General features: G+C 33.6%; 1 protein-coding gene across 5 annotated transcripts in view; it reads left to right on the plus strand.

Annotated features, from left to right (window-relative positions):
* The window catches only part of LOC149066865 (ras-specific guanine nucleotide-releasing factor 2-like), a 416,992-nt gene extending 413,648 nt beyond the window's left edge, over positions 1-3,344 (plus strand). For 3 of the 5 annotated variants that reach the window (XM_089253071.1, XM_089253073.1, XM_089253072.1), the window contains exon 30: positions 3,005-3,344. In XM_089253071.1, coding sequence (XP_089109197.1) covers positions 3,005-3,166 — 162 coding nt within the window. In that variant the 3' untranslated portion in view covers positions 3,167-3,344. The remainder of the gene's footprint in view (positions 1-3,004) is intronic. The other 2 variants (XM_089253074.1, XM_089253075.1) reach the window with 1 other exon arrangement.
* Positions 3,345-11,758: the final 8,414 nt, after the last annotated feature.

The following is an 11,758-nucleotide window of genomic DNA, read 5'->3' on the forward strand; positions in this document are numbered from 1 at the left end:
AAAAAAAAAAAAAAAAAAAAAAAAAACTATAACTTTGCCTGGTTTTAATTTATACAAAAATTGCCACGTTTTTAAGACAAATAAATTACACTGGTCGAATGGTCGACGCGTTTCGGCTCTTCAATGGAGAGCCGTCATCAGGACCTCGTGGTCAGAACTCACACGAATGAAGAGTGATGTTTACGTCTGGTCGTCCGAAGAGTTCGCCTTTGTATTTGCTGCGTCCGAGTGGTCTTTGGATGCGAATTGGGGAGCCATCTGTTGTAAAGTGTTGAAAGTTTTTTCACGACTGAGGTTAATAAAGCCTGTCCAAGCTGACGAAATAGGTGGTGTGTTTCTTCCATCATTAACGAGGAAATTCTGGCATGTTCTGATGAAGTATTCTCAACATGCTTCCGAAAGCATGTTGAGAAGGGACGGACGGATAATTCGGCTATTGCCCAACACTGCTGGCAACATTCACATCATTTTGATTTTGACAAAGCATTTGTTTTTAAAAAAGCAACACACAATTCGGAATTGAATTTTCTCGAGGGATACTTCATCAGAACATGCCAGAATTTCCTCGTTAATGATGGAAGAAACACACCACCTATTTCGTCAGCTTGGACAGGCTTTATTAACCTCAGTCGTGAAAAAACTTTCAACACTTTACAACAGATGGCTCCCCAATTCGCATCCAAAGACCACTCGGACGCAGCAAATACAAAGGCGAACTCTTCGGACGACCAGACGTAAACATCACTCTTCATTCGTGTGAGTTCTGACCACGAGGTCCTGATGACGGCTCTCCATTGAAGAGCCGAAACGCGTCGACCATTCGACCAGTGTAATTTATTTGTCTTAAAAACGTGGCAATTTTTGTATAAATATTCATTTAAAAAATATCGGCATATGTTTTGGCATTTATGAACACATCTTTGTTTTTCCACCTTTATAAGGGCACCCATGATGTTTTCTAAATGGTTATTTGTCCTTATCACGTTGTCGTTATTGTTAGGCTTCTATGGCATGGGTTTCCAATTTGTGTTCCGTGACAGCTTTTTTGGGGTTTCGCATGATTCCGTAAATAATGAGAAAAATTATATTTCTCAGTTCTCTCTGTAACACGGTCATTTGATCATTTTTGTCGAACCATGGTCATTTTCTGCACACGAGGGATAATTAGACCGGGACCTACAATTTATTGCCGATTCCGAACGGCAGCCTTGTTTTTTTATACTCATCGAGAGGTTGGTGCGCTAACCCCTCGATGGGGGACTCCCTTTACTGTAGAAATGCGGAAATTTAGTGGAGTTTTCTGACACATCTATAATTTAAAAATTGTATTGAATTCTCAATTTTTGAAATTTTGAGTTCGCTTAGGATACGAAGCCCAGAAAATTAAATGTCCAGTAATTAGCCGGACCTACTTTGGAGTTGGATATTCATGTAATAACATTGACTTGAACTTCTTATTTATATCTTCTCAATCATGAATATCAATGTCTCCATATTGTCTTTTAATTCATTCATTTCTACGTTTCTTTAGATCTAGAGTTTTTGTTTCTTTCACGAGTCGCGCAGGAAGTCCTCATATTGGTAACCTTAGACACGGTTTGCATGTCCCTAAAAGAAAGAGGGAAATATCACGTGATCCAAAAAGCCTCATCGAAGAAAACCAGGGCAGCGCCGGGTATTACAGCTAGTAAATAAATAAAAAATAACTAATCTAAGAAATCTAATGATTCTTTTATGTCTGAAAATACTTGCGGTCCTGCGGCTCTTTCGCTGATCGCTGTGGTGGTCGAGTGATCATAATGACGGACTCGCATCGCGAGGATCCGGGTTCGAACCCCCACCGTCGCCATAGTGGTGGTCGGCTGAAGTTGGTTTCTTGTGGTTCCCAACTTCGAAGCGCAAATGCGAGCCGATCTCCCCATTAAAATGTGTTGCCACAGAGAGCAACAGGCCTACAACAATAAATCATTACACTTCACTCATAGTTAGAAAAACTTTCGGAAGATGGCAGCACACTACACATAACAAGCATTACACAGAAACAAAGTTTCACGTCAGGTTTCACTACACGTACAAGCACATTCCCGCTTGTACCAATTCGTTAGAGGTTCCGGAGAGGAATATGGACGAGGTACATGTGTGTGGTTTAGTGGGTCTTTCGCTTAATATAAACGGTATTGCTTCGGATTCTGTGCACGTTATCCATTCTGAATTTTCTGTCTCTTCTGCGGAATCACTCGCTTTCACATTCACTATCTGTTATCCTGATTTTCCGCCTTCCTACACCTCTTACTTCATCACTGCTTTCCTCCTTTCTATCGCCAAGTAGTCTATGCATAGACGTATATTTCGTTCTTCATCAACGAAAAATCGAACTCGTCTTCACTTGAACTGATTCCTTCACCGTATTCCATGCTTATTGGGCTCCGTAACTTTGAAAATAATATTCCTATTGCCACGACTGTCAAGTTCGAACTGACGCGAAGACGTTTATATAACAATAAATGTAAAAACGTATTAAAGATTGGCAGTTGTTTTATACGCACGTATTGTTGAATACACTCATGAAGGTGATATTACCCAAACCAAACCTAAATAAATATCGTTACCGCTCGAATTACCGCGTCAAACCGAGTGGTAATCGAGAGTCTCCTCTCTAGTGCAAAGTTTAGTTTCACTTTTTTTTTTATAGATGATGTTTTTAGAAAGTAAATGTTTGTAAAAACTGTAAAAATTTATAGAAAGCTACATTATTGATTCGTTGATGCACGTGTTGGCTATTAAAATGAATTTCGTTCGTACAGTAACTAATGGCTAAAAATAGTTTAGACTTCATCAACGCCACTTTTTTGTTGAAACTAATATTACCTGAGATAGGAATGCAAAATTTTTTCATAGGGTACATTTACAGTTTTTTTGACGGCATAAATGCATATTCTAGAAGTTTTTAAGTCATAAAAATCCTAGCCCTACTAATGACTATAATTTAATTTTTTTTCTGCAGGTGACGAACTACCTGCTTGATCCAACACGTCTATTGCCGGACGATGAGCTTTACCAACTGTCTCTCTGCTTAGAACCCAGACTCTCAAGACTGAGCACAAAGATGCCAGTTCCAGGAACCGGATTCAGTAGCTTTTCACCAGCTCCGGGGCCAGGTTCATAAATCCAGTATATTTCAAAAAAAGGAAAATAATAATGACATTCCATTCCATATATATATATATATATACAATTAGGAAATATATATATATATTAAAAAAAACACCATCACCAAAATCATATTGGGAACATCACAATATTAAAAAAAAAAAATGGAATACCAAAATGGAAGACTTAAAAAAAAATTAAAAAAAAAAAAACCTAACGATTTATAATTATTTTTAAATTTGGCTTCGTTTCAAAAATACGGACTTTATTATGTTTTGTATTGTTTATTTGTGTCTTTCGTGTACCAAAAAATGGTGAAATGTACACAAAGTAGGAAAAGAAACCAAAAAAAAGAATAAATTTCAAGTACAAATTTAGAGAAAAGAATAAATATTATATAATATTTCCTAAAGAAAATGGTGTATTTTTTCCCTTCGCCCTATTCCAAGATGTTTCCTCCTTTACCTCAATTTCTGTGACAAAATTTATATAAATGCTATATATATATATATATACATACATATATATATACACACATTATATATATTTAAGACAGTGTGATGAACAATGAATGTGATAACTGTGTATGTCATATCAAAAATATGAAGAGTTAGAATTCTGTTTCTTTCGTTTTTTCATCCCTGTTCCTTTTAATTTGTGATATATACATTTATATTGTATGTACTTTTTATGTTATTAATTAGGCATTTATTTATTGTATTAGACATTGTGTTTCGATTTGTGTCATGTCTGGCCTGCAATGGTTCCTGTGCTCGATTGATTTGTTTCGAATATTTCCCATGATTCATTTTGATTAGTCGAATCAAAAATATTTGGTTTTCTTTAACTGCAATTAAATATTAAAAATTATACATATCAATGTTCAAATCAGGGTTACGAATTTCATCTCAAGTTAGATTTAATATGTTAGCCGATGAAGTCACGGTCTTGCAGGAAATTGTTAGTTTCTGCGTGATTGCTCGGGAAAAATACGGGAAATTCGGGCTTTCAAATACGGGACATTGCCACTGATCGCCAAAAATGACGCTAAAAGTAAGCTAAATCGTGCTAAAATCACGGAAAAGTCGCAAAATGCGGGGAAATGAATCGCAACTTCAAATTGCAGTGAATTTAAAAAAAAGACAAATATATGAGATGAATAATCTAATTTGTAGCCGTAATTACCGTAATGTAATTTCTGAGTTGGAAAGAGATTATTTTAATCATAATTTATTTTAATCATATGAAAAATATTTAAAAAAAAGTTGGAGTCGTTGAAAATACGTAAAAAACCGGGACTGCCCCGGAAAATACGGGACGTATGATCAACCTATTTATAAACAATTTGCATTTGAAATTTTCTTTATTTCTACAAATTGTACACACAGTGGGTAACCGTATGATCCCTATTTCCCCATAATTATAGACGTCCCGTTTTTTCGCCATGAAAATGTACCGCTTTTGAAACGAAATTTTATTGAATTTTTATTTCAAATAAAATCAAGGATCAAGATTATTTTCAAATCAGTAGTAAGACTGTAAGTATTCATCTGACACAGTTGTCACAATTAGGGTGACTATATATAACTCACATTTTCCAGGGCATTCTCACATTTTTCCCCGCAATTTTGGCCCTACAGGCTTTTTCATAAAAAAGTGGCCAGTTTTTTTTCCCGTATTTCAACGGAGCTTACTTGTAAAATTATTTACTGAAATATCGAAGTGATTAAAATTAATTTTCCCATTGTTTAAATACAATTATAATTATATATTTATCATTAATGAATTATTAATATATTCGTCTCATATATTTGCTTTGTTGCAACTATTTTTTCGTGAAATACAGGGTGATTACAATTAAAGTTCCCTCATCCGAAAACCGCCAAATATTCAGGATATCTTAATGAGACCATGGGAGAAAGATTTATGCAATAAAAAAATAGTTCGATGTTTGACCACCAGGTGAATAACTGGCACTTTTTATTGAATTTTTTCAATTTTGTTTTTTCCGTGGTTCATATAGCGTATATGCAAGGTTTTGATAGAATACATCAGAACGGGCGCGTCATAGGTCTGAGCAGTGTCATTATACTGAAACTACTCAGACCTATGTGGCGCCCGTTCTGTTCTGGTAGGCGTATTCCATTGAAACTTGCATACACGATATATAGTTCATGGTAAAAAGTAAAATTCAATAAAAGCACCACTTATTCACCCGGTGATCATAAATTGAACTTTTTCTTATTACGTAAATCTCTCCCATGGTGTCATTAAGATATCCTGAAAATTTGGCTGTGTTCGGAAACTTTAATCATAATCAACCTGTACATTTTAATCCATTGCGATTCGCAGTTACGAACTTCATCTCCGCCACTGGTGATTTTAGCATCATTTTTAGTGGTAACTGGTCAGCCTTGTCATGTAAAACAAGTTCTCGTGAAATACATTTTTATCCACTGTCATTTGCAGTACCGCCGTCATAGGCGATTTTTCACCATTTTCAATGAAAATTGGAAACTTTTCTTTTTTTTGGTGACAATTGGCGATGCCCCGTTTTAATGATCCCAATTTCTTGTATTTATCTTGAAGAAATACAAGCGAGAATACGAGAGAATACTTGTATCAGCCTAACACATATTTATTTTAATTTCAAGGATTATTAAATATATTAAAAACTGGGTTCGGACATCTTTGTTCCAATTTCCATATTTTATTTGAACAACGATTTCTACAAAAAATGAATTCAGACTAAACTAAAATTAAGATGACCAGTTTATTCCTTTCAAGTTAATATCTGACATTGCCGGTTCACGTGGACGGTTTTGATTAGACTGAGGAAAAATTCTATAATCTTGTATTTCAGACGCTTTTCTAAGTTTGGATAAATTTTGGTAGAACTACAGTTACCCAAGCCAAGAGATAGTTTAACTGCATTAACCCTACCAGCAACATCATTACATATCTTTAAACCATTTATTTATGATAGAATTACTTTTTCAATATGTATCAAGTCAATTGGATTAACAAATAATTACCGCATCGGTAATGGTTGAATTTTAAATTACTGAATTGAAATATAACCAACTTTATATAAAGGAATAAGTGGCTGTCTTTGTGTTTGTATCTTGAAAATAAGGTTTCAAAAATATAAATCTTGAAATTAAACAGAAAAACGTGCAAAATCTCACCATTTCCAGTGTTAAAAAATCCATTTCGAAATTCATTTTAATAATTGTTGATTAAATAGAAAACATAACGAGCACATATAAGCCATTGCAGTCCAATTATTGAAGATCTCCCCAAAAAAAAGTTTGTTTTCTATATTTTTCGAAAATAGACATTAAAACTAATGAAAGCAAACGTGTAAAATACCCAAACCAAAATATAAAAAAAAAGCGTACAGTTATTTGGAGCTTATACTTGATGTATTACAAAAAAAAAGAAGATAAAACATATTATGTATGTGTGTATGAAAATTGTTGAATCAATACATATGCACGACTTAAATGTGAGTGTTTGTGTGGAAGATTTGCACGGTAGTAACACCCCCTATAGCACCACTACCACCAGTCACTTCTTGTTTGTGAAATTACAAAGGTCTGGCTATCATGATACTAGTCAGTTCATCCTATTCATTTTGTTATAGTTAAAAAAAATATTTCATGATCAAATTATCAAACAATTTCCGAAACTTCCAACCAGAGAACTAAATAACGTGGCATTAGTTTCGATAACAATTTTGCATCACGATAATGGGAATATTCATTTCAAATCATGCCATAAAAGCAACTATTTCTTCCGAATTAGTCACCACAAGATCAGACTGATCCAAATCTTGATAGCCGGACCAATGTATGCATTAACTGCCGTCAGTGTTTTTCAATTTTATGTATATAAATAGTATGTTATTTCCCCCCTCATGTGTCATGTACTTGTAAATATTTATCAAAGAGAATTATGAAAAAAAAAATCTATACATCATAATTATTGAAATATTCTATAGAGTATTATACTTGTTGCAATGCTCATGAAACAAAAACAAAAAAATTATGAAAAGTTCAATGTGAAATTTTATGTTTTTATTCTCGAGCTGACGTTGATATATAAATATCTATTTCCCTGCCAAAAAAAATAATAATAATACATAAATAATTATCATTTATATAAGCACAAAGTTCAAATGGAGCATCAAAGAGTAATTGTGTGCCAATGTATGATTGATTCCTTTAATATTTTTAAATATTATTTAGCTGGGGATGCCTTAGATATACCTGAAATTTTGCATAAATAAATGAGAAATAACACATTTTCTGATTCCAAACGTGCGATAAATCACTCGTGTGATAAGGGTGTGAACATAGTGCGTCCGTATTTCCGATTCTGGAAACCCGCGTCGTCCCGATTGGTTAAAAATCCGAATTTCAACTTTTTTTTAGCTTCAAATTTGGATTTTTTTAACCAATCGAAGACGACGCAGGTTTCCTGAATTTGAAATATGTATGCACTATGTTCACACCCTAAATCAGTTCAGTGATTTTCCAACATCCTCTTCCAAGACTCATTCTAAATATAGACTGGTTAATTTTCAACTTGAATGAAATATATACATTCTCTAGTTAATTTCATTCTAATTAGCTTGAAGTTACATTAACATGGTAACCACCACATGATATCAGATTATGCATTTAGTAAATCATATATAAAAGTATGGTCCTCTGCTCAGGATTTTCCAGAAAGGAAGAAAAAAATGGCCATATTGGATTTGCTAATCTCATTATAAGATGCTGGACCTTTGCCATATGGAGTGATTTACAAGAAGACTCATTGTAAGCAGTTTAGAATGTTGCCATAAAAAAACAAATCATCATAGTAAGACCGATTGTAAAATATTAGGACTTTTTGCCACAGAAATAAGAATCATTCCACAGACCCATTGTAAGATGCAGAACCATTTCCAATAAGACTTATTGTGAGATGTTAGAACTTTTGCCACATAAATACAGAATCATTATAGCAACTCATTGCAAGATTGTAAAAATTTGCTACACTAAATACAGAATCATTCCAATAAGGCCCATTCTAAGATAATAGAGCTTCACCACACAAATACAGAACCATTTCCAGTAAGACTCATAGTAAAGATGTCAGAACTTGGTCCCACAAACACAAAATCAGCCACTAATCTTGAGAAGTTAGAACACATTTGCCACACAAATCATCTCAATAAGACTCATAATAAAATACTAGAACTTTGCCACACAAATATAAATTATCATGATAAAAAACATGTTAGAACCCTTGCAAAAACCTACAGATTCATTTCAATAAGACTCATTCTAAGATGCTAGAAATTTTCCAGACAAACATAGAACCATCTCCACTAAGACTCATTGTAAGATGCTAAAAACTAGTCTCACAAATACAGAATCATTCCAACAAGACTCATTTTTAGAAGTTAGAACATTTGCCACACAAATGCAAATCATAGGACAATTCTCTATAGGACTCGTGGTGAAATGTTAGAAATTTTGCCATATAAATGCAGAATCATTCTACCAAGACTCAGTGAGATGTTAGAGCTTTGCCACACAAATACAGGGCTATTTCCAGTAAGACATCGTATACTAGGCCAAAACTTGACCCCACAAATACAGATAAATTTCCAGTAAGATTTGTGTTAAGACGAACTTTGCCGCGCAAATACAGAATCATTTCAGTAAGACGTTACAAGAACCTTTGTCACAAAAATACAGAATCAGTCCAATAACAGTCAAAATACAGAATCGGTCCAATGACTCTAAAAGATGCCAGAACTTTGCAAAAGCAAACACAGAATACAAGTAATTTCCAATACAGCTCTTTCTGAGATTTTATAATTTTTGCCACACAAATACAGAATCATTCTACTAAAACTCATGGTGAGATTCAGGAGCCTTTGCCCAAAAAATGCAGAATCATTCCGACAAGACTTATTTTAAGATGCTAGATCTCTACAAAATGAACACAGAGCCATTTACAGCATGGCTCACTCTGAGATGTCAGAACAGTTGCCATACAAATGCAAATGATTTCCAATAAAACTATGATATTTCGTGAAACTATCCCAATAAGTCACTGTAAAATGTTAGAACCTTCACCACATAAACACAAAACCATTTAATAAGATGGCTCATTTTAGGATGTTCAAACTTTGCCACGTAAATACAGAATCATTCTGCTAAGAATTATTGTGTGGTTAGAACCTTTGCCATACAAACACAGAAACATTACCAATAAACTCATTTTAAGATGTTCACACTTTGCCACATAAATGCAGAACCATTTCAGTAAGATTGATTCTAAGATGTTTTACAAAAAATATAGAATCATTGCAGACAAACTGATGATAAAGAACCTTTGCCATACAAAATACAGAATAATTCTAGTAAGACTTATTTTAAGATCTTGGACCTTTGTCCCACAAATACAGAATCATCTCGGAAAGAGACTTGCTGTAAGATTTCAGAAATTCGCCACACAAATACAAAACATTCCCAGTAAGATGTTAAAAGCAGGACATCAAATGGATAATAATAACCATAGAATCAAACTCATTCTTAAGATATTCATTACACTCATATGTTAAAGGGAAAAATGAAAATTTTTTGTAAGTTCACAATTTCACACAGAAGGAAAAAGGACTAAAATCTATTTCAGTTAAGGCACTTCTTCAAGAAATAGTTTATTGCAAAAATAATTTATACATCAGCATACCATGTAACCTAAATCCCTCATATTTGCCTAACAGGACAATCAATCATGTTGATGTCATGTCCATGATAAAAACTAAAAAAAAAAATTAATATAAGCTCGTTAATTTATTCCTTTTTGGATATGAGTAACCTCCCAACTGATGTTGTAACGCTTTGATTCCCTGCTGAATATAAACCTTCTTGATTCTATTGTTGAAAAAAAAAATGTTGATGTTCATGTTTCACAGTATGAAATCTTTTTCGACTATTTGAAAAACATTGACTTCTGGGGAAAAAATTGTATTAATTAAAAAAGTTATTGCATCGGTTGTGTAATGTAATAGTGTTTTTCCTGGTTCTTTTACAGAAGAAAAAAAAAATTTCAATTACTTCATTTGATATTTGTTCATATTGAAAAAAATTGGATTTATCATTTGCAGTGTTGTTATATTCATTAACAGTCATGTCATCCAATGATAATGTGAGATGACTATGAATTTCACTTTCCGGTGTCTTTCAAAAAAAAAAATTGAATAAAGCTTTGGTTCATATTTTCAATGAAAAAGTTGCATTCAAGCTTGATATTTTTTTATGCCCTTTTGAATTGGAGTTGCTTTAAAATCTATACACAGTTAGGACAGAATAAAAAACCACCTGTACAATAAGCAAATATATCGTTCACTTCAAGATCGGGATGGTTTCAAATAAAAAAACCTGGGTGAAAGCTCTATTAGTTACTGCTTCGTTGAGAAGATATCAACCCAAATTAATTTTTTTTTCCTTTTAAATTGCATTTTGATGTGCAATAAACACGAATTGAGTTTTGACTTAGGTGTAAAGAGGTTAAGAGGAAAATTCTGGACCAGAAAAAATTTGTGTCAATCAGGAGTTAGCCTTTGAGATAGGTTTTGCTCTTCAATCACACTAAGAAATTGCAGATCATTATGGTGTGGGCGGGCAGAGTGTGGAAGGGAAAGAGACGACGACGAGAGAGAGAGAAACGAAACACACGTCTAGTCAGATAACAGATAACGACATTTAATACAAGCAAAGAGAATAACTATACTACAGCAGCGGTCAAGTGGAGGGAAAAAAAAGAAAGTCCCCAAAAGAGGGAAACGTTGCTATATGGGGAAAGAACATGAATACATACACACAGTAAAAGGGGGAAAATGATATTATTCCAACATATGGCATCTCTGAAACATCACCAGTTGATTGTTCACACTATACAGCAGTCACTGTGTATCAACAATGGCGCACTTCATGGAGGTTCACTTCAACAAGAAGTTCAAAAATAAGTTATACAAGCCCGATTTAAACTTCTTCCTTCATTAAATGCTATGCATTGGTGCAGGATTTTCTATTATGTTCATAAAGCCCGGATATTGTGAGGGATATCAGTTTGTTTTACCCTGTTGAATTCAGGAATACAGGGCTGTCAACTTAGGACTAACCTAACATAATATTATGTAGGTGGTTTTATTGTTTTGGTTCGACTCTGTATGCAGAAAAAATTCATGCGTCTGAAAATTATATATAATATTTAAAAAAATCTCATATATTCTCTTTCTCTACGGAGTATGTTCATACTAAAAAATTACAAGCTAAAGAACAAGTTTATCTTTCTGTTAAGGGGTTATATATTCCCTTTCTTTGCTATGTTACTAGTATGGACGATAAAAAATGTTGCATCATATCAGAGAGAAATCAATGAAAAAATTAAAATTCTACAGAAATGTCACACTTGGCCATTCTGATGGATCTTAGTTGCTAAATGTCTTAACTGATTTTTTTTACTCTCTCAGTACAAGTGCAGTTAAACTACAAATATTTAAACACTAAATATTTTGATAAATTTGAAAAGGGCCAAAACA

The sequence above is a fragment of the Pholcus phalangioides genome, unplaced genomic scaffold, assembly GCF_987345545.1.
Source record: "Pholcus phalangioides strain wild (caught in Gottingen) unplaced genomic scaffold, Ppha-v1.0 ptg000032l_1, whole genome shotgun sequence".
Lineage (NCBI taxonomy): Eukaryota > Metazoa > Arthropoda > Arachnida > Araneae > Pholcidae > Pholcus > Pholcus phalangioides.